At 51.4% G+C, this 23,420-nt stretch overlaps 1 protein-coding gene across 2 annotated transcripts in view; it reads left to right on the top strand.

The window, feature by feature from the left end:
- The first annotated feature begins 2,313 nt into the window (after nt 1–2,313).
- The window catches only part of BCAS4 (breast carcinoma amplified sequence 4), a 61,662-nt gene continuing 40,555 nt past the window's right edge, over nt 2,314–23,420 (top strand). The window contains exons 1-2 of one of the 2 annotated variants that reach the window (XM_060120523.1): nt 2,314–2,858; nt 19,444–19,515. In XM_060120523.1, the coding sequence (XP_059976506.1) occupies nt 2,679–2,858; nt 19,444–19,515 (252 nt within the window). In that variant the 5' untranslated portion in view covers nt 2,314–2,678. The remainder of the gene's footprint in view (nt 2,859–19,443; nt 19,516–23,420) is intronic. The other variant, XM_060120522.1, reaches the window with a different exon arrangement.

The following is a 23,420-nucleotide window of genomic DNA, read 5'->3' as shown; positions in this document are numbered from 1 at the left end:
ACAGAGGCCACGCCCCCGACCAATTAAATCCCAATCACTGGGGAGTGGTCTCGGCGTCAGTATTTTCTGGAAGTTTCCAAGGCGCAGCCGAGCTTGGGAACGATGCTCATCTAGAACCTTGTGTGCCTGAGGCCTGAGCTGGTAGAGGTGACCTTGAAAAACACAGACAGGCAACCATTTTGTAGCTGGAGGTGAAGCCAGATGGGACGGGGGTGCGGGGGTGGAAGGCTGTGTGGCCTCGGGGCCCAGCCGGGGGCCACTGCGGCTCCCGGGGGGTCTTCGGGGCCAGGCGGCCACGGGCGCCCCGACCTCCGGCTGGGAGGGAGCCGGCTGCCCGGCCCCGCGGAGGACTCCCGAGCAGGAGGCCGCAGCAGCCGCTCTGAGCCCGTCTTGGGCGCCAGAGGGAGCTCGTGGGGACGCGCCACGGCTCCATCCCCACAGCTGGTTCAAACTGGTTTGGGCAGGGTGCGGCCCAGGCGGGCTGCATTCCAGGCCTCGGGCTTGCCGCCTGCCCCAGGGTCACCCCAAGCGCCTGTGAGAGGCCGGGGAGGCTGTTTAAAAATTCATCTTCTTTGTTTAAAATCATTAATTCGGCCTCCCACGGGGGTCCCTGGCTACAGCCAGCCGGACTAACCGGAGAGGGGCTCTTCTCAGCCTGCGGGGTGCTGCGTGCATCACGGTCAACGGCAGAGCTTTAAAAGCTGCTCCCAGCGCCCCTTCGCCCCAAAGACTCCGACTCCGATAGGTGGGGTGGGCTTCCGGGCATCTGTGTTCTAAGCAAAATGTTTCTAAGGCATCATTACATTTAGAAAAAAAGACTAGAAACAAAATGACTCTTGGCTAGCCAGCGTGGCCCAGGGTACGAATCGCGGAGTGGCTGAAGAGCGAAGATCTCTTTCCCAGACCCCCCCCGTCTCTAGGGAAAGGGGGTCGGGGCAGCACTTTTAGCTAATATCCCAGGGTTTTGTTGGTTTTTGTTTTTTTCCCAGTGAGTCATGTTGGGCATTTAAAAAGTTAAAATACTGTAACAAACATCAACAGAAGAAATAAAACGTTACAAATATAATTGAAACACCTCCCGTATCCCTCTCCAGTTTCCTCTCCCCCACCCCAGAGTAACCAGTTTCCTGAATGCGGTGTACCTCACTCCCATGCACGGCTTTACACTTTTACTCCATATGTCTGTATCCATAAACAATATATAGTGCGGTTTCGCATGTGTTAAAACCTTTATGTTAACGGCAGCGTGCCCTGCAGAGCCTTCACGATTTGCCTTTTTTGCTTAGCATTATGTTTCTGAGATTCGTCCGTCAGGGGAAGTTTGCTGTGCTCAGGACTGTGGCTCATCTGAGGCCGGTTCTGGGCTTTTCCGAGGGAGGGCCCCAGTCAGCCGGTAAGGGTGAGGGTCGGAGCTGGGTTTCTGGGTGCGTGTGGGATACAGAAGGGCTCTGAGCATCAGACGCATCAGGATAGTAATGAATGGTCAAGTGCGGGTTCAGTGAGTTCCTATTAAATCCTTTTCCTTAGCACCTGAGGCCCAAGTCTCTGCCAAGAATTTTCCAGAAAATTACTCTGGCCTGAAGGCCTGAATGTTTGGGCGGCGATGTCGAGAAATTAGCAGTGGGAAGCTGTGGAAGTGGGAACTGTACAGTGATGGATTACCCAAAAGACAGATCAAGCATGTGCTCACGCCCCCTACCTAAGGTTGTCAGATAAAATATAAATTAAGATTTAACAGGACGAGGGTGAGGGGAGTCCTGTATATTTATTTGCAGCCCTAAGCGGAGCCCGATTTTTAAAAACGAATTTAACAATTTAAAAGACATCATAGGAAAAATGAGACCGCTGGACTTCCCTATACCTCGTTACCTTTTTTAGAACTATCCTCACTAGCATTGCTTTGGACCCCACCCTCTTCAGCCTCTAAGGGGTCTAGACTAGCCTCCTAGGGGTGCGGGGCTGTGTGCAATTTAGTGCGCTGAAGAATTCCCTGGGGAGCTTATTTTAAAAGCTGCCCCTGGGAGGAAGAGGATCGCTACACCCGACTTCCCAAATTTTTAGGACTGTCCGCCTGCCGCAAACAAGATGCTGTCCTAGGCGAGGCCTTGTGGGCGGGGTGATGGCGGGGAGGGGTGGTCTTTAAATGAAAGGATCCTCTAAGATGTCTGTTCTCTATCCTGAATGCACGCTGGAACCACCCGGGGAGCTTTACAAACTACTGATGCCCAAGCCCCACCCCCAGGGATTCCGGTTGAATCGGCCTGGGGTGAGGCCTGGCTTCCGGGCTTTTAGAAACTCCCCGGGGCATTCTAAAGTGCTGTGGGAGCTGGGGACCGCTGCTCCACCGGATTCCAATGAAAAGGGGTGGTCTATACCGATGGTTCTCAAACTCGGCTCTATGTTAGAATCACCTGACGAACATGAAAAGTACTGATGCCCAGGTTCCAACCCTAAAGGTTGTGTGTGGCCGTCAGACTTAGGAAGTTTTGAAGGAGCCCCAGGTGATTGCAATCTGAAAGCGAGTTTGAGAATCGTTCACCAGTTGGTGCGGGGTCCGGGCGTAGTGAGCGTCGCGCGCCACTGGGTGGCGCTGCCCGCTCGGCCCGGCGTTCCGGGAGGCGTGGGCCGCGGCCACTGGGTGCGCACCTGCCCCGCCTCCGCCAGGCGGGCCACGGGGCATGCAGCCGGTTGGGGGCGGGGCTCCGAGGCCAGGACGCGGCGTCGGGATCCCGGGTAGCCGCCGCCAACTGGACTCTGCCGCACTCCTCATGCTGCTCGTGGACGCCGATCGGCCGGAGCCCGTGCGCAGCGGGGCGCGCGAGCTCGCGCTCTTCCTGACCCCCGAGCCCGGGGCCGAGGTAGGGGACGGGGTTGGAAGTGGGGGAGGCGGGTCTTGGGGCTGGGGGATCCAGGGCTCGCGCTCCCCCGGGGAAAAGTGGACGAATGGGGACCCCTTGCGCGCTGGACCCGGACCCTCGGCTTCCCCGCAGCATTCTCTCGTACCTGGCGCTGGGGCTCCGGACCCGCGCTGGGGGTCCGAGGGGCCCCTCCTTTGCGGAGCGGTGGCTGTGTGGCGTCGCGCAGAGATGCGCGTCAGGTCGCGCCCGCCCCGGTGCTCGGGGGCCCAGACTCGCTTCCCATCCCTACCTGAGACCACCCCCCCGCCACCAGCATCCTCCGGGATGCCAGACTGAGGCGCGCTCGGAGCTGCTGCCCTTTGCCAGCCTGGGCCCCAGGGGAGGCTGACTCCCGGTCCAGCCCCTGCCCGGGCGCTCGGCCTGCTGTGCTCCGAGCTGATGCTACATGCCGGGAGGAGGCGGGCAGGCTGCGTCTGTGCGAGGATGCTCCCGGCCTCGGTACGCTTCTGTTGCTAGGAGGGAAAATACCTCATCTCTGGCTGTACTTTCTATTTTACAAGCACAGAACAAAAAGTAGATCTAAAACTAGCCTCTTTATCTTCCAGCTGAAGCCAGTATTTTGACAGTGCCATGAAAGTTATTTACCGAAGTTCACCAGGAGTTATGTAGGGCCAGAAAGTCAATCCATTCTCTTTTTAAATCTCAGAAGCAGTACAGAAGTATGTTTTTTTAAGATGTTGGGGGTAGGAGTTTATTAATTAATTAATTAATTTTTGCTGTGTTGGGTCTTCGTTTCTGTGCGAGGGCTTTCTCTAGTTGCGGCAAGCGGGGGCCACACTCTTCATCGCGGTGCGCGGGCCTCTCACTATCGCGGCCTCTCTAGTTGCGGAGCACAGGCTCCAGGCGCGCAGGCTCAGTAGTTGTGGCTCACGGGCCTAGTTGCTCTGTGGCATGTGGGATCCTCCCAGACCAGGGCTCGAACCTGTGTGCCCTGCATTAGCAGGCAGATTCTCAACCACTGTGCCACCAGGGAAGCCCCGTACAGAAGTATTTAAAATAAAGAGTAAGCACCCTCTCCTTTTTCTCTCTCACCTCAACTCTAGTTCCCAGAGATAACCATCTTTCACAGTTTGGTGTACATCATTCCAAACATATTAAAAATGCATTTACAAATGTAGGTATGCATATATACTAATAATTATACATAACTAGTTTTCACCAAAAAAACCCACGTGATACTAGAATAATGTTCTGTAACTTGCTTTTCTTTATTCAAAATAGCATGGATATATGGAGAGTGACTTAATGGTAAGGTATAGGGCTTCTTTTCAGAGTGATGAAATAGTTCTGAAATTAGTGCTGATGGTTGCCAAACTTTGTGAATTCACTGAAAACCACAGAATCATATACTTTAAAAGAGTAAATTTTATGGTATGTGAGTTATATCTCAATTTAAAAAAATAGTATGGACATATTTCCATGTCAGAATGTATCTATAAGAGCTGTCCAATAGAGAGATAATTTGAGCCAAAGATGTGAGCCTCCATGTAATTTTCTTTTTCTTTTTCTTTTTTTGGTCACGCCACGTGGCATCTGGGGTCTTAGTTCCCCGACCAGGGATTGAACCCATGCCCCCTGCATTGGGAGCTCAGAGTCTTAACTACTGGACTGCCAGAGAAGTCCCCCATCCATGTAATTTTAAATGTTCTAGAAGCCATATAAAAAAGGAAAAAGAAACAGATGAAATTAGTTTCAATATATTTAATTTTTTCCAGTTTTATTGAGATTTAATTGACATTAAACACTATAAGATTTAGATCTGCAAGTTTCAATGTATTTAAAATAAGTGTCTCCAAAATATCCTTTCAACATGTCATCAACGTAAAAAAATTTAAGGAGATTTTTACATTCTTTTCTTTGAAGTAAGTTTTCTTTTTTTTAATATAGTGATTCCTTCTTTTTTAATATATAAATTTATTTATTTTTGGCTGCATTGGGTCTTTGTTGCTGCATGCGGGCTTTCTCTAGTTATGGCGAGTGGGGGCTACTCTTCGCTGCCGTGCACACACAGGCTTCTCATTGCAGTGGCTTCTCTTGTTGCGGAGCACAGGCTCTAGGCACAGGGGCTTCAGTCGTTGTGGCATATGGGCTCAGTAGTTGTGGCTTGCGGGCTCTAGAGTTCAGGCTCAGTAGTTGTGGTGCATGGGCTTAGTTGCTCCGCAGCATGTGTGATCTTCCCGGACCAGGGCTCGAACCCGTGTCCCCTGTACTGGCAGGTGAATTCTTAACCACTGCGCCACCAGGGAAGTCCTGAAGTAAGTTTTCAAAATCAGGCTTGGACGGTTGAATTTACAGCACATCTCAGTGTGGACCAGCCACGTTTTAAGCACTTAATAGTCATAAGACGCTGGCGGCTTCTGCATCAGAGAGTGTAGGTCTTCATCATTCCTTGGCTTCTTCGTGTCCCACCATTTCAGAATAGTTCCTCCTATTTTCTGAGCACATACTATGTGCCAGCAGCATGCTGCACTCTGTCCATGGATTATGTCATTGCATCCTGGCAGTGACCCAGTGGCTAGGATGTTATGTCAACTTCATAACTGAAAACTGAGGCCCTCACCGAATAAGCAACATCCTATGAACGTCCTGTAATTTCTGAACCACACCCCCAGGGATGGGCATTTAGGTTGGGTACCTGCTTAAGGGTTTAAGTAACCTGAGCGTCTTTGTGTTCTTTCTCCCCCTTGCTCTCAGCTGCAAGATGTCACTGTCCAGCGGCTCAACCCAGCCTCATCTTGTCTCGATTAGGGACAGCCTTCAGGAGAAGCTGCATGTATTAACTTCATTCGCTCGCTCAGGGCTCTCTCTGACTCAGATGCAGGCTGGTTCACGCTCATTTGTAATGGCCGTAATGAAGAGCCGAACTCCCTGTAGCTCCACGCGGCAATAAAGCCACTTAGAGCTCTTGCTGAAGTTTATTTACCCAAAGAACCAAAAACTGCCAGAGTGGAGTCGCTTGCAGCCTCTACTTAAAGCTTAATTCATTAGCAGTTCCTCGCGCTGAACGTGTTTGCAGATGGGCAAATGAACTGGAAAGGGAAAGTCTGGTTTGGGAACAGGTCTGGGCAGCCAGTGCCTCCTGTCCCAGCCCTTGTCCTAGGGCCACTTTGGGCTTTTAAATGGAGCAGTAGGAGTCTCAGACCAGCCAGCTCCAGTCCTGGGGTGTCCTGGGGTTCTTAGGGAAGTGGGCCTTAGTTGTTCAACACCTTGAACCCCTGCCGTGTGCGGGGAGTGAAACACACAAGGGCTCCCACTCGCATGGCCCGACTGTCAGACAGTAAACACGTAACATACAAAACCTCTAAATTGTGATGAATGCCGTGGAGAACGTGGGCATGGGTGATGTGATAGAGGGTATCTTTGTGTCTGGGAGACGTGGGATGGGGAAGTCCTCTCCAAGAAATCTTGAGACCCAAGTGGTAACCCCTCAGGAATGGGCAGGGAAGAGGAAGCACAGAGGTCCAGGAGGGCAATTAGCAGAGGGACCCCACTTTGGGAGTGTTCAGGGAGGGCTTCCCTGAAGCAGCATCATTTTAGGCTGAGCTCTGAAGCATGAATAGAAGCTGACCAGGCTGAGAGGTAGGAGGACAACACCCCAGGCAGAGGAAACAACTGGCAACGATCCTGGGGTGGGATGAAGCAGGGTGATCGCCAGGACGGAAGAGCAAGCAGCAGGGAGAAGGGGGAGCTGTGGGAGGCGGGGCTCGTGAGGGAGCAGAAACCGTGTTAGGACTTTGCACTGTCTCCCTGGATCGAGGAGCTGCTGAAGGGTGGCATGTTGAGATGAGTCGGCAGGTGAGCATTTTACTATTTCTAGTGCCTTTGGGGTTTTCTGTCCAACCAGCTTTTTGTGTTTTACTTTCTCTCTTTTTCTGGTTTGAACTTCCTCTTTTGGGGGAAGTTTCAGGCAGGATCTCCGGAAGCTGCTTCAAGATGGCAGGGAGGGAGAGAGAGAGAGATATGTTTGCCGCTTGGGTGCCCTGTGATTTAGGAGGGAGGGGAGCTCAGAACCCTCCCGAATGACTGACTCCTGATACCCACCCAAGGGTGAATTCCTGACCAGACTCTGAGAATTCCATTTGATTCCTGTGCTGGAACACGGGACAGATTTGGCCCACAGATGGGGTTAATGGCCTACATGGAAGGAAATAAAGGAAGCCAGCACTTTCTCACACCTAGGGACTTTGCTTGAGCGGGCAGAGGATGATGGGGGAAAGCGCCTGTTAACCACACGTGGATTAGATCAGGGGTTGCAAACTGGTGGCCCAGAGGCTGAATCCAGCACTCTGATATGATGGGTTCAATTCACATAGGGGTTTTTAAATGGAGAATTTTCATGAAGAAAATCTGAGTTTCTTGTTTATTTAAAATAATGGACAGTCTGGTAATCCTAGGTCCCTATTTCCTAGTTGTGGTCTCCTGTTTGTCACAGTCCCCACTCCCCCTCATTGTCTCCCTCATACCGAAGTTGGTATCAGTTACCATTTACCCTTGTGCTTGAAACTTTGAATTTTCTGTAGTCATGATAAGAGGAAAGGGAACTATTTCTCCAAACTGTGTGTCTGGACTAAAATAGGAAAACATAAATTAGCCAAAAATGCCCTTGAGTTTCAAGAAAAAGTGTAGAAGAGACTGTTTCTTTGGGGAAGCAAAGAATATTTTATTGTGTCCAACCTGCAAACACCCTGTGCCTATGGGAACCCTGGCATGTGTCTTATTCTTGTGACCTACTGGTCCCCTTTCGGCATTCAAATTCAGATGTTCAGATTAGAAGTCTGTGGGTGGGTGCCAGGGCACAGTCTACTCTGTCTAGAGATGTAGTTCTGTATTAATTTATTCCTCAGATCTTTTTTTTAAAAATTAATTTATTTTATTTATTTATTTTTGGCTGTGTTGGGTCTTCGTTTCTGTGCGAGGGCTTTCTCTAGTTGCGGCGAGTGGGGGCCCCTCCTCATCATGGTGCGCGGGCCTCTCACCGCCGCGGCCTCTCTCGTTGCAGAGCACAGGCTCCAGATGCACAGGCTCAGCAGTTGTGGCTCACAGGCTTAGTTGCTCTGCGGCATGTGGGATCCCCCCAGACCAGGGCTTGAACCCGCGTCCCCCTGCATTGGCAGGCAGATTCTTAACCACTGCGCCACCAGGGAAGCCCCCTCAGATATTTATGGAAGACCTGCTGTGTGCCAGGCACTGTGCCGGGCACCGGGGAGAGGCCAGTGAGACAGATGTGATGCCTGCCCTCAAGGACTGGCACTGCAGTTGGGAAGATGGGCCCACTAGGAGTTACCCAACAGAGTAACTAATGGTAATAAATGCCATGAGGGAGACACCTGAGGGGCTGTGATAGAGACACACAGGAAGGTTGGAAGGAACTGCCAGGCAAAGGTCTGGCATCATGTGTGTCGCTGGAGACAGGGAAAAATAAGGCCTCCAGAGGTGCCTGAGTGGGTGGACCTCAGTGATAAAGGGGAGAGGGGGCAGGGCCAGACCAGGGCCTGGGGTCAAGGGAAGGAGTCTGGATTCGATTCTGGGGTGTCATATATAGAAGCTGTGAGCAGGGCCTAGCTGGGTGTGAGCAGGGGAAAGACGGGATCAGGTTTGTGGACTTAAGGCTGCAGTGCCGGAACACGTCGGAGGGCCTGGCGTGGCAGCAGGTGGACCACAGATACGGATGTCCCGGTGGACGTACACGGAGCTGGCCAGGCTCCCTGAATCAGAACCTTCGGGGGTGTGAGAGCCAAGGCCAAGGTGGGTGCTTAGAGAGGGGCAGCATTTCTCAGAAGAAAGTTCCTATATTTCTCCCCGCAGAACTGCCCAGCAGTGAAAGGACCTGTCCCTGGCTCTGAACAATGTCTTATCACAGGACAGCTGGGCTTTGGGGCAGGGGGTCACTTCAGAACCTTAGCTAAAAGTTCCCAGTCTGGCTGACTCTCAGCACAAACCGAGAAGCTTTGAAACAGGTTCCCAAAGACGGGAAGTGACCCTGGCGCCCACCAGCCCAGGCTGGTCATGTAGCGATGCTTCTGCACAGAAGACAGCTTGCGGCTGCAGTGAGTCAGCTCTGAACATGCCATTCCGGCACCGGGGAGAAAAGCAAGATGCACAGAGGTGTGTGCGGTGTAAATAAAAACTTTAAAGGCAAAAGACACCTATTTCATGCATCTATAAATAGGAGATTCAGTTAAATCGATTGCTGGGGTGAGGTGTGGTAGGTGGGGCATAGCCAAGGTGAGAGCACTGGTGTAGGGCATGGTCCCCAACCTTTGCCAAACATCCGCATCATCTGAGATCAACAACAAAAAATGCTGATGCCCGGCTCCCACCCCCAGATACTCTGATTTCGTTGGTGTGGGCGCCACCTGGGCATTGGAACGCTGAAAGCCCTCCAGCGGGGTTGTAAGCCTGGAGTGGCCAAGACTGATTAGTCTGTTGAACGGTCACCACGACGGCTAACTGTTGGAGGCACCCCAGGCCTGGGGATCTGGACTTGTAAGCGCCCCTCCGGAGATTTTGATGGCCAGCCTGGTGGGCGCTCACAGCTTCCGTCAGTGCTAGCGGGACACTGGCCCCATGCCCAGGAATGCCTGCTTCCAGCCACCGCAGGAGGACAGAAGACCCATCGGTTCTGCCTGCTGCTGTATCTACTGATGCCTCATGTATCAGTTGAAGAAGCATCCTTTACAGATGTGTGCCTCCCCCCAACCCCCTTGCTCCTGGTCAGGCTGAGTGGTGGGAGGACCAGCTCTGGAGCCACACGGCCTGGGTTCAGATCTCTGCTTTGCGCTCATGCTTCTCTCTGCCTTTTCTCCTCCAGTTGTGGGGTTGGATGAGATGATCCACGGGCAACACTTGGCTCAGGGTCAGGCCCACAGTAAGCGATCTGGTGCATTAGCTACAATTATTCACTTATTCATCCTATAGTTGTTTATGGAGCAGGTACCAGGTGTGGACCCCATGTCAGGAGCTGGAAAGCAAAAGTGCAGGAGAGGCCCGCCGCCCTCAGGGCTCTCAGCACAGGTGGGAGGGTGGGCGTGACACACGTTAATATTTCCACACAGTGTTCGCAAGAGGGCGATTTCGGCCCTTCGCTTGTGCAGAAGATGGTGAATTTTCTCTCACTAACACGACCTCGTGTAAGCCTGGAGGTCCAATGTTAACTTTCTGTATCTGTGTATGTGAGACCAACCATAGATTCCAGTTTTTGGTTTGCAAAACATAGTTGCTGCACCCACGGTCAGCATGAGCCCCCGGTTCTCTTAAGCTGTCTCGGGATCTGAATTTATTCCTTGGTGCAAGTGTGATGGAAATGTGGCCTGTGGTTCTTTTAAGTGAATTGGAGTTGGTTTTAAAATAAGTTTGTTTTAAAAATAAAAAATATATGCACATGTTACAAAATCCAAAGGTCCTGGTGACCATGGAATGCTGAGTGAGGCCCTGCCTCCCCAGTTCTCAGCCCCTGCTGCTCTACAGAGGCCGCTGCAGGCCATGCCTGTGTCCCCTGTCGTCCCCACCTGCCGCCTCCCCCTCTGCATTGTGCTTTTTTCACTCACTGTGTCTTAGACAGCTTTCCATATGAGTGCACAGAGAGCTGGCCAATTATTTTTTAGCTGCTAAACAGAATCTCATTGTCTGTCTGAATTATAATTTAGGTAACCGTTCCTCTACTTATGGACATTTAGGTTACCTGGATTCTTTAGCTGTCACAAAGTCTGTTGTGGGCTTCCCTGGTGGCGCAGTGGTTAATAATCCACCTGCCAATGCAGGGGACATGGGTTCGAGCCCTGGTCTGGGAAGATCCCACATGCCACGGAGCAACTAAGCCCGTGCGCCACAACTACTGAGCCTGCGCTCTAAAGCCCACGTGCCGCAACTACTGAGCCCACGTGCCACAGCTACTGAGCCCACATGCCGCAACTACTGAAGCCCACACACCTAGAGTCTGCGCTCCTCAACAAGAGAAGCCACCACAATGAGAAGCCCGCACACTGCAACGAAGAGGAGCCCCCGCTCGCCGAAACTAGAGAAAGCCCACCCACAGCAATGAAGACCCAACACAGCCAAAAATAAATAAATAAAAACAAACAAACAAAAAACCCAAAACAAAGTCTGTTGCAATGAGTATCTCTGTACGTACATCATTTTGCGTTTGTGCATATATGTCTGGAGGATACATACCTAGTGGGGGAATTGCTGAGTCCAAGGATACATGCATTTAAAATTTTGGTTGCTGTTGCCAAATTAACCTTCTTAGAAGTCAGGGTCAAGGTGAGAGTAGAGTGGAGTAGTCAGTCCTTCTAGACATTCGCACCTCAAGGTCGAGGGTCCTTCTGGGGGATGGGAACTCTTATTTGAGCTGCTGTAGGGGCCTGGGAGGAAGGAGTTCCCGTGTCTCCTCTTTGGGAAGTGGATCATCATCTAAAGGACCAGGTCCTCTCAGTTTGCGATTCCAATGCAAGGCCATCTGGAGAATCCCTTCGTTTGCTCTTTCCAGCCCTTCATTCTTGGCTTGCCCCAGCTCCCAGGGTCTTTCTGCCATTGACCCAGCCCTTTCATCCTGTGCACAGAGATGAGGCTGCTTCCTCTAAAGACCTTTACTTTCCCTGTCATCTGAAGGGGCCACCATGAGCGCTTTTGGAGAAGAGGTGACATTACTAATTATATGCCCTGGATGTGGGCCGGCCTCACAGTCCCTGAGCCTGTTTCATTTTCACCCCCGTTGTGTACTCATGGACCCTGGCCCAGCCTGGCTGGAGGAAGCAGGAGCAAGGTCAGGCCATAGCGCCAGGTGTCAGGCAAAGCTACCACCACACCCTCCCTTGAACTTGATCCGGCTGCATGTGGGTGTCCTCTGGCTGGCATGGTGATTTGCTTTTTAAAATGCTAAGTAGATGCCAACTTAAAAAAAGTGGGAGTTTTCACATAAAAATCCAAATGTCTGGCTTCTTTAAAAATGTTGCAGCAAAAGCTACAGGTCTTCAGTGGCCTTGTTCCTGGGCTGAGTGGGCCTTGTGGTTTCTAGAAGGATTCTCTGGAGATAGAGAGGGAGAGGGAGAGTGTGTGTGTGTGTGTGTGTCTGTCTATAAACAGCATTACTGTGATATAATTCACATGACATACAATCCACCCATTTAAAATGTACAGTTTAATGGCTTTTGGTTTATTCACAGAGTTGCACAACGATCAGCCACAATCAATTTTAGAACATTTTCATTACCCGCCAAAGAAACCCTATCCCCCTTAGCTCTCCCTCCACCAAGAACCCCTAATCTACTTTCTGTCTCTAAAGATTTACCTGTTCTGGACATTTCATAGATGTTTGGGTTTGTGTGGTTTTTTGTTTGTCTGTTTTTTTTTTTTTTTTTTTTTTTTTTTTCCTTTTTGCGTTATGTGGGCCTCTCACTGTTGTGGCCTCTCCCGTTGCAGAGCACAGGCTCCGGATGCGCAGGCCCAGCGGCCATGGCTCACGGGCCCAGCCGCTCCGCGGCATATGGGATCCTCCCAGACCAGGGCACGAACCCGTATCCCCTGCATCGGCAGGCGGACTCTCAACCACTGCGCCACCAGGGAGGCCCTGTTTTTGTTTTTAATTTATTTTATTTATTTATGTTTGGCTGTGTTGGGTCTTTGTTGCTGCGTGCGGGCTTTCTCTAGTTGCGGCGCGTGTGCTTCTCATTGCAGTGGCTTCTCTTGTTGCGGAGCACGGGCTCTAGTCACGCGGGCTTCAGTAGTTGTGGCTCGCAGGCTCAGTAGTTGTGGCTCACGGGCTCTAGAGTGCAGGCTCAGTAGTTGTGGTACATGGGCTTAGTTGCTCCACGGCATATGGGATCTTCCAGGACCAGAGCTCTAATCCGTGTCCCCTGCATTGGCAGGCAGATTCCCAACCACTGCGCCACCAGGGAAGTCCGATGTTTGCGTTTTAAAGACACCAATCGGTCAGAGGTTTGAAGGCCCTGTTCAGTCTACAGTCAGGTTTGTTTGGCCGTCATAATGTTTTTTAATTTTTTAGGTTAGTTTTAAACATTTTCGAATTGGAAGAGCTTTTATAAATAGCTAGATCACCTTTTTGTCTTTTTTCTTTTAAGTGTTCTGTTTTTTAAAAATATTTATTTATTTATTTGTTTTGGCTGCGCCAGGTCTTAGATGTGGCATGCAGGGTCTTTTAGTTGCGGCGTGCATGTGGAATCTAGTTCCCTGACCAGGGATCGAACCCGTGCCCCCTTCAGTGGAAGCGCAGAGTCCTAACCACTGGACCGCCAGGGAAGTCCCCAGGTGTCCTCTTTAGACGGGGCCTCCCGTTTACCACAGTCCCCACCCCTCCCTCTTGTCTCCCTGCATGGCGTCAGCTGCCATTTATTTATTTATTTTATTTATTTTTGGCTACATTAGGTCTTCGTTACTGCACGCGGGCTTTCTCTAGTTTCGGCGAGCGGGGGCTACTCTTCGTTGCGGTGCGCGGGCTTCTCATTGTGGTGGCTTCTCTTGTTGCAAGCACAGGCTCTAGGTGCACAGGCTTCAGTAGTTATGGCACGAGGGCTCAGTAGTTGTGGCTCGCGGGCTCTAGAGCACAGGCTCAGTAGTTGTGGAGCACAAACTTAGTGCTCCGCGGCATGTGGGATCTTCCTGGACCAGGCCTTGAACCCGTGTCCCCTGCATTGGCAGGTGGATTCTTAACCACTGCGCCACCAGGGAAGCCCCAGCTGCCATTTATTATCCTGCTGGTGCTGCTGTGTTTCTCGGAGAAAAGTAAAACGTCTCTGTCAAAAGTGGGAAACTGAAATAAGCAATGTGAAGAAAACATTCTTAAGCATGGCCCACTTCCCTAGTATTCATTTCCTGCCTGGCTTCTGTGTCTTTTTGAGTTTGGAGACCCTGGTGGGGTCACAGTCATCTCCTGCATGGGTGGAGCATCTCACCAAGAGTAACCTAGAGAAAGAACTTACTTGACCCTCCTCAGCTTCCATCTCGAAACACAGAGAGTCGGAGGATTCCCTCCCCCCTCCACTTTCACTTGGGGAAACTGAGGCACAGAGATGGTCAGAGGTATAGTTAAGACCACACAGCATGAATGCAAATGGGGACTAAGACGCCATCGCAGCTGCTGTTCTCAGGCTGTAGCTCTTCCAGGAGAGCACTTTTCTTCCTCCTTCCCTTGGCCCTTTTCTTTTCTCTTCCCTCCCTCCTTCCTTCCTTTCTTGCAACAAATATTCATTGAGCACTGTATTGGTTACCAATTGCCAGGTAACAAACCACTCCCAACCTTAGTGTTTAAAAATGACCCCCGTTTTATAGTGCCTGATTTTGTAGGTTGGTGGAGCTCCTCTGTGCCGTTCTACTCCCGTGGTGTTGGCTGGGCTGCCTCGTGAGCCTGCATTCAGCTGGAGGGTTGGCAAGGGAAGGTCCAATATGGCCTCACTCATGTGTCGGGCACCTCGGTTTTCCTGCACGACCTCTCATTCTCCAGTATCTTTTCCGCCCTGTGGCCTTTCCAGCAAACTTGCCTGCTGTTGTCTTCCAAGAGGGTGAATCAGAAGCTGCAAGGTCTCTAGACTCGGAAGTCACAGAGCATTGCTTCCACCACATTTTATTGGTCAAAGCAAGTCACAGACTAGATTCGGGTGAAAAGGAATGATCCTACCTCTTCATGGGCCGAGTGGCAAGGTCATATTGCAAAAAGATATGTGGGATGGGAGAGAGTTGGAAGGCTGTCTTAGGAAACACAGGTACCTACTATGTGCCAGGCATTATTCTAGGCCCTGGGAACACAAAGGTAAGTAAAAGAAAAGAAAACCCTTGTTCACCCGGAGCTTTCATTCTGTTGGGAGAAGGTGACAGGAGACAAGTAAAATATATAGTAAGTTAGATGGTGACAAAGGCTAAAGAGAGAAACTGAGGCAGGATGTGGCGTGGTAGGGAAGCTACAGAGTCAGGGCAGGCCTCACTAAGGAGAGTCATATGAGCAAAGGCTAGAAGGAAGTATGAGATGAGCTTTACCAGTGAAGGGAACAGCAAGTGCAAAGGCCCTGGAGTGAGGACATGTTTGGTGTGGTTGCTGGGGACGCCTCCAGTAGGCATTTACTGATTGAGATGGAAGATGGGGGAGGACTTTTTTAAAAAATTAACATATAATCCATATAACATAAAATTTACCATTTTAAAGTATAAAGTTAAGTGGGTTTTAGTATATTCTTTATATTGTTCAGACATCACCACAACCTAATTCCAGAACATTTCCATCACCCAAAAAAGAAATCCCACAACCGTCAGTGGTTATTCCCTACTCCCCCTCCCCCCATTCCATGGGGGAGACAACTACTAAGACACTTTCTGTCTCTGTGGATTTGCCTCTTCTGGACATTTCACATAAAAGGAATCATGTAATCTGTGGCTTCTTTCACTTAGCATATATTTTCAAGGATTATCCATAGTGTAGCACGTATTAGGACTTCATTCTTTTTTATGGCCAAATAATATTCCATCACATGTACATGCTGTATGTTGTTTGTCCATTCATCAGTGGATGGACATTGAGTTATTTCTACTTTTTTGGCTATTATGAATAACGTACAAGTGTTTTGTACGAACCTCTGTTTTCAGTTCTTTTGGATACATTGCTGGGTCATAGGGTAACTCTGTGTTTAACCTTTTGAGATTGGTTTCCAAACCAGGCTGGTTTCCAAAGCAGCCGCACAGGTTCACATTCCCACCCGCAGTGGATGAGGGTTCCAGTTGCTCCACGTCATCATCAACGTTTGTCACTTGCCGTTTTTGTGATCGTAGCCATTCTAGTGGCTGTGACGTGGAACGGTGGAAGGTTCTGAGCTGAGGAGGGCTTTGGTTTTAACAGAATCTCTGAGTAGTAGATTGAAGGGGAGCAAAAGAGGAAGCAGGGGACCCGTGAGGAACAGGCTACTGCAGTGGCCCCGGCGAGGGAAGGCGGTGCCTTGCACCAGAGTGGTGGAGAGAAGTGGTTGGATCTGGGGTATATTTTGAAGGCAGAACTGAGAGGGTTTGCATAAAGGTTGGATGGGGTTGGGGGTGGGAAAGAAAGACGAGTCAAGGATCCTCCCATGTGTTTGGCCTGAGTACCTGGAAGATGAAGTTTCCATTTGTGGAGATGGAGAAGACCACGGATGGTGGAGGATCATTTTGTGTTTCCTTGTGCCAGTTGCTGGTAGGCAGAGCCAGCCCCTTTTCAGCTTTGGACACGCCCAGCTGGGAAGCTGGGATTGGTACTTGGAGCAGGAGATGTGGAAGAAGGCGGTGAATACCATGATTCACACGTGTTAAAAAGATGCCTGGGGGCTTCCCTGGTGGCTCAGTGGTTGAAAGTCCGCCTGCCGATGCAGGGGACACGGGTTCGTGCCCCGGTCCAGGAGGATCCCACATGCCGCGGAGCGGCTGGGCCCTTGAGCCATGGCTGCTTAGCCTGTGCGTCCGGAGCCTGTGCTCCACAATGGGAGAGGCCACAACAGTGAGAGGCCCACATACCGCCAAAAACAAAAACAAAAACAAAAAGATACCTGACTGGTCTTCCCTGGTGACGCAGTGGTTGAGAGTCCGCCTGCCGATGCAGGGGACGTGGGTTCGTGCCCCGGTCTGGGAAGATCCCACGTGCCGCGGAGCGGCTGGGCCCGTGAGCCATGGCCGCTGAGCCTGCACGTCCGGAGCTTGTGCTCCGCAACGGGAGAGGCCACAACAGTGAGAGGCCCGCGTACCGCAAAAAAAAAAAGATGCCTGCCTGCCATCCCCACTGACCACGCCCTGAATGTCACTTAAAGCGAGCCATTTGCTTCCCTTCCCTCGGAGTGGGACAATTTCTGCCCGGGGGTTGCAAAGGATGGTGAGGGCATTCATTTTGCTTATGGGCTGGTTAAAAAGGCATGTGGGCTGCAGCCTGCAGGACTCTTATTTCTGAGGCCACTTAGGGAACTACCGTGAGAGAAGATTGTCCCGTGAGTGATTTGTGGGCACGATGGGGTAGCTAATCCTTCCTGTTGGTTGGGAATGCCTTGGGACTTGTTCTTCCCTTGACTGACCAAGCAGTCAGCAAATGCTGTCTTTGCTCCGTCCCTGCTGCTTTGGGCCACCGCCCTAGGCACCAGGAGGCGGGTGGGGAGACCATAGTTGACAGGCAGCAGTGAAGCGGGCTCACTTTCCCCCTCCCCAGAGAGCACCTTGGTGGTGACAAACTTCTGAAGTCAGAGAGGTGAAATTTTCGCTTCAGTGTCTGTTAGCCGTGTGACTTTGAACAAGTGACTTAAGCTCTCTGATCCTCTGTTTCTCAATCCATAGAAAGGGGGAAATTATGGCACCTACAGTACAGAGTTCTCCTGAGAAGCAAATGAGATAATCCACATATGGTGATTAGCCCTTGTTTCTATTATCTCGTGAGAGAGATCCATAAAGCAACCATTTATATGTGCCTGCTGTGTGCCTGCACCCTGTTAAATGGCTCAGCCATGTCTATTATGTGAGGTTAACCTAAAATCCTGCCAAATGGATGTGGCACTTCCTGTCACAGGTGAGCCTACCCAGATGCTCAAGTTAAGCCCCTGGGTTAAGGTCATACAGCTGGCAAAAGAGAAAGATGGGGTTCGAACTCAGGACTGACTAACTTCCTTTGTGAACACGCCAGGAGAGGTCGAGAGGCTCTTCCTGTGAGCAAAGAGCTGCAGTGTGTCTTGGGAAGGAGGCTGCCCAGCCAGCTGGGGCGTGGTCCTCCATGTCCCTCTGGCAGGTTTAGTCTTCCCAGGCATCTTTGGACCGGGGCGTAGATTGTCTGCACTGTGCTCCATCATGCATCTGTGCCCCCTCCCGTCTCTCTCGCTTTCCTCTGGATCAGAAGGAACCACCAACCTTCCCCCGTCCACCTCAGTGGCCTCTCAGCTCCTTCTTTCTCCCCTAGTGCATTAAGGACACTTTTTTTTTTTTTAACACGCTTTTACTTTTTGGGGGGTGGGAGGGGGACTTCCTGTGTGTTTCCAGTCCTCCCTCCACTGCGGTCCCCTTCCCCTCAAGCCTCCCCCAGTCAGGCACAGAAATAGTCCCAGCTGTGAGATGAAGGTTGCAGAGTTTAAAATTGCAGCTCGGTACTATTTATACTCCAGCCGGAAAGATGTTTTTTTGTGCAGCCGTTTATTTGGTTGTGGTAGTGACAGCCCAGGCTGCAGGCGGCAGGCTCCTGCACTGTATAAACATTTCTCCGGGGACAAGTGGGCAGTAAGGGCAGCCTTCAGGTGAGGGGGGCAGGTGCCAGGCCTGCCCAGAAATGTCTGGGAACACCTCCCTGGAGCAGAACAATTCGGCCTGGTAAGCCAGAGAAAGCGGTTCATGTTCCAGCTGAACTTTCTTCCTAGATGCCTGGTAATTAGAAAAAAAAAAATACAGGTATTTTATAAATCATGAAAATAGTACATGCTCGAGGGGAAAAAGGGTTCAAACTAATTTTTACACAAGTGATTAAAGCAGGCAGACCCTTCATGTTCTATTTTGGTTGGCCCATGGAGCGTTAAAATTTTTTTTTGAATTTGTGCCACTACTTAAAAATTGGGACATTTCCCATAAAGTTAGAATTTCTGGCTTCTCTTGAAAACGGAAGATTCTGGCAGTGCTGGCCTTGTGTTTGCTGATGGCTGCTAGTGGCTGGCCGCTCCAGAGGTAGGCGAGTGATTTTCAGATCACCCCAAGCCCCAGTGGCCTGCTTCGTGTTCATTTACCTTACTGCCTGGCCTTGATAACTTCTGAGGTTTGGACCTTTCACGTAACATAAAACATTCAGGGCTCCTGTGTCAGACTGTCAGAACTCATTCCCCAGTTCCTACTCCCCAGGGCTACGTAAGCACTATCGATAGGGTTTCCAGATAAACTACGGGACCCCCCAGTCAAATATGAATTTCAGATAAACAACAAATACTTTGTTAGTGTAAGTATACCCCCTAACTATTACAGTTTGGTCCTATCATCCCAGGCCTTTCTCTGTTGAAGCACACACGTTTCACAAGGGTAGTTTTATATTCTACCTCTCCCGCAGTTGACTTTTCTCTCTGTGGTTTCTCTGGAGAGGCATTTTTCAGTGTTGATAAGAGCAGGCTTTGAGGCTGGGGACTCAAGCCTACAGGAGAATCTGGGCCCCAATGCTTGTTAGCTCTGTGACCTTGAGCAGGTTCCCTTACCTCTCTGAGCCTCAGTTTCCTCATCTAAACAATGGGGGTGATGAGGGTCGCTTTGTTATCTCCTGCTAGTATTTATTTACCTCGTCTCTTTTGAGAGCTGCGTAGAGTGGATGGTCCACGGTGGCTTTAACCAGAGAGGTTAAACAGAGGTGCCCATGGGCATCAAGACTGTGCCCACAGGCACATCCCGATTTCAAATGAGCCTCCCAGAGGTTTTGAAAAGGCAAAGTAGGTCTGGAGGGAACTGGGCAGATAATCCTAAGATTTAGTTTGCTTTAAAAAAGAAGACAGACAATGAAGGGCGTTTGTCTCCCTGGAAACCACTTGCTAATCTCCAGGATCTTGTCTCTCTTCAGGCGGCGGAGGTGGAGGAGACCGTCGAGGGCTTGCTCCTCAGGCTGGAAGAGTTTTGCAGCCTGGCTGACATGGTGAGTGCCCGCCTGGGAGGCGTGGGTGGAGGCCCAGCCCAGACTTCAGGGCCTTCCTGGGCTTCCCTGGGGAGCCACCTTGGTGGCGGCTTAGCGAGCAGGAGGCGTGGGCAGCGGCAGTGGGGGAAGCTCACACCCTCTGCCTCTGTCCACACGAGGCTCCCTGAGCCGGCCATCTTGATAACGCCCTTCCCCGGAGATGCCTTCCTTCCACCGAGGAGGCGGGAGTGGGCCACCAGGTGGCACTCTCGGGCCCGATGCGGGGAGCCGGTCGGCGGGGACGCTAAGACTATATTTAACTTTCCTTGCTCTGCACAGTTCGCCAGGCAGACGTGGAGACAGCCAGGAAATGGCTTCAGGCCTGGGAGGCCTAGGAGGAGCCTCCGGGCCGGGCCTTAGCCCTGGGGGGCTGCGGCATCGAGCGCCCTCCTCAGCCCTCTGGCCCCTCCGCTGTTGCCTCCTACCCTGTTTGGCGAGAGCGGCTCCTCCTGGCCGGGTGGCGAGGAACGGGGAAGATGGTGCCCTGGGCCAGTAAGGCAAGGTCTCCACTCTTCTTTGTGTCTCCAAGGATTGTTGCGGGACAGCTGTGGGGCCCTGAGGGGCACTGATAGAATGTTCTGGAAGTTCCCAAGCTTATTAAAGGCACACCAGCAGCCAGGGTTCGTGGCTTCGGCCTGGAGGCCCAAAGGGTGGATGGAGCTCCATTTGGGGACCAGGCCTGCCTCTCCCCCGGAGCACAGGAAGCCCGGCTGGGCCCAGCCATGCAGATGTGTACCAAGCGTCTGGAGAGACGCTGGTGAGAGCCCCAGGGAGTAACGTTTGTTGAACATCTACTTTGTGCCACACTCCGTACAGAGTGTGCTCTCTGCATCCTCCCATTCCACCCCGGAGCAACCTGCCACGATGGATACGAGTTTATCCCCATACATTCAGCAGACTTCTGAGCGCCTGCCTGTGCCAGCCCTTGAGGACACTGCAGTGAACAAGACACAAACATTCCCACAAGGACCTATCTGTGTTTTGCTCTTGAGTGCCAATTTTTAGTTCAGATGTGGGTCCAGGTGGGAGCTGGGTAACGAAGCTGACTTTGAACGCCCTGAATGGTCCTTTCTTCATCACCGAACATTGGGCACCTTCTCTGACTGGTCCCTTGGTGAGCCTGAGGATGCAAAGAGAGACAGATCTGTCTCCATCCACCCTCCCCTCCCGTCCGCAACAGCCCCCGATCCCCCAAACCCGGTCTATGTACCAGCCGCTGTCCTCCAGGGTTGAAGCACTGGCCTGGAGGTGTGTTCCAGGTGCAAAGCCAGGCTGCAGAGGTTTTGAAAAGGAAAAGAGGTTCTAGAAGGAACTGGGCACATAATCCCAAGACTCAGTTTGCTTTTTTTAAAAAAACCGAAGAGGTGTTGAATTCTGCCTGGGAGATCAGGACGTCTTTGCAGAACAGGTGGTGATTAATTTGGGGTTTGAAAGAGGAACAGGAAGAATTCAATTGCTGGGGGGGCGGGCATTCAGGCAGAGGGACTGGCCTTTGGGGGTGGCATGCTGGGCACATAGGGACAGTGTGGGCCCACACAGTAGGGCATTGGAAAGATGGTGGGGACGGGCGATCCTGGGACATTTTTGTTCTCAAATCCCAGTGCATCCTCCTCCCATGAAGGGAGATCCACCATCCACCCTCAATGAGAGCTTTGGGCAGAAGTCAGCTTGGATAGACAGGGAGGGGCCAGGCCTTACTTGCCTTAAAAACTTCAAGGCTTCCTGTGGTGGGAAGTCTGCGTTTGTGTTGCCAGGAGGCCCAAGATTGTATGCAGCATCGAGAAGATCCTCTCCACACTCAAAGCCTAGAGATGCATTTATGCAAAGATTTTAAATACAGAGGTCACAAGATGACCCATGGGCCCAATCCTGTCTGCAGACATGTTGGATGTCTCTGGGAAAAAAAAGAAAAAGGAATGAGCTGCTGACATTTATAGAATGTCACGCCAAAAAATAGGGATTCCCGGCTTCTCTTGGAAAAGCAAAGATCTCTCCTTCCCCCCACCCCCTGCCCCTTGCGTGCTTGTTCTCACCTGACAAGCATCAGTCAGAGCTGGACAGTGGCCACCCCTGTGGAGAGCACACGTGCTCTCCAGCTTGTCACCGTCCCCACTGCTCCCCATGGGAGCCTCCTTGACTCCCCGGCCACCTGCCAGGTGCATCCATCCTGTGCTGTGTGTGTGTGTTTTATGGTAGAGAACATTCCTCTGTACTTCGGGCCCTACTGAAAGCAGGCAAATATCCACCAGACCGAGAGAGTCCCATGTTTTAAGAAATGGAAGAGATTGCACTTCCCAGGAAGTGAAGACTATTTCAGTGTGTTTATACACAAATGAGCATGTCTACATTAATAATAGAATGGGCCTTGTACGATGCTTTTGTGGCCCATGGAGGTGTTTTGTGTTTGCAGTTCCTGCAATGAGGCTCTGTGCTGATGCCGTTTAGATTATAGAAATCCTCTCGGCCCCAACAGCTGGTGCTTAGCTTACCTAGTGTGTCTGTGCCCAGGTGTCATGGGCTCCATGGCACACAGAGAGAGCTGTCCAGCTATCAGCCCTGGCTTGGGACCTCCTTTTCTCTTTTGATCCAAGCCAGGGATGAGTGGGGACCTCTGGGAGGCAGGTGATAGCACACCATGGACCAGTGTCCGCAGGGCCCTGCTTTGGCCTTTGGAAACATTGATCAAGTTAGAGGTCCCAGAACATCCGGGCTCCCTGGTGCACAGTCCAGAGAGAAATGGTTTACTTCTGATAAAATCAGGCTATTAGGAATGAGAGTCCACCTTCCTGTCTGATGTATTAAGTCCTCTGCCAGTCTGTCCCAGATCACTCTAAGTGACCGGCATTCACACCACGTGCTCGTGACCTGTTCTAACCTTAGATATAATACCTCTTGCTGTCACTTCAAGCTCTGACTCTTCCCAGTGGGGCCTTGGGCACAGCATGTCACCTTTCTGTACCTTTATTTTCTCCCCTGTAAAATGGAGGTGGTGGCTCTGATTATCTACTGCAGCATCAAACTACCCCAACACTTAGTGGGGTGAAACAACCACCAATTTATTATGTGGACCAGGACAGGGCACAGAGAGTACAGCTCATCCAAGCTCCGTGGCACCTACTGGGATGGGGACATCCAGGGTGGCTGCTTCCCTCACTTGTCTGATGTCTGGGCTGGGAGGGCTGGCTGGCTGGGGACCGGTTGGCATCACTCTCCTCCATGCAGCCTCTCCTCGTGGCCGTCTGGCCTCGCAGAGCCAGCGCTCCAACAGATGGGAAGTAGAAGCCTCTGGAGACTTAGGTATGGCAATTAACACAGCGTCACTTCTGTCGTATCTTATTGGTCAGAGCAGCCACATAGCCCACCCGGATCCAAGGGGAAAGGACATAGACCCCTCTTCTTCATGGAAGGAAAGTTCAGAACGTGTGACCATCAGTCATCCACTGCAAATGGTACCCACCTCCAAAGAGTGAGCACGAGGAATAGACGAGGCAGGGGTGTGCCCTTTACATCCAGTAGAATGGCCAAAATGAAAAGACAGACATTAGCAAGTGTGGGCGAGGATGCGGGACAGCTGAAACCCTCCTTCACTGGCTGGTGGAAATGCACAAAGGGACAGCCGTGTGGAGCAGAGACTCGCACACGAATGTCCATAGCAGCTTTGTTCATCATGCCCCAAACTGCAAGCAGCCCCGGTGTCTGTCAGCAGTAGAAATGGGTAAATAAACTGTTGTTTATTCGTACACTGGAATGCACAGCAGTGGAAAAGAACGACCTGCCGCACGCAGCAACATGGGTGATTCTCACGAACGTGCTGTTGAGGGAAAGAAGCCAGACACACGAGTACTTCCTGTGTGAAGCTCCATGAT

Source organism: Mesoplodon densirostris, chromosome 16, assembly GCF_025265405.1.
Source record: "Mesoplodon densirostris isolate mMesDen1 chromosome 16, mMesDen1 primary haplotype, whole genome shotgun sequence".
Classification (NCBI taxonomy): Eukaryota; Metazoa; Chordata; class Mammalia; order Artiodactyla; family Ziphiidae; genus Mesoplodon; species Mesoplodon densirostris.
The sequence above is the reverse complement of the archived record's forward strand: the minus strand, read 5'-3'. Positions and strand labels throughout refer to the sequence as shown.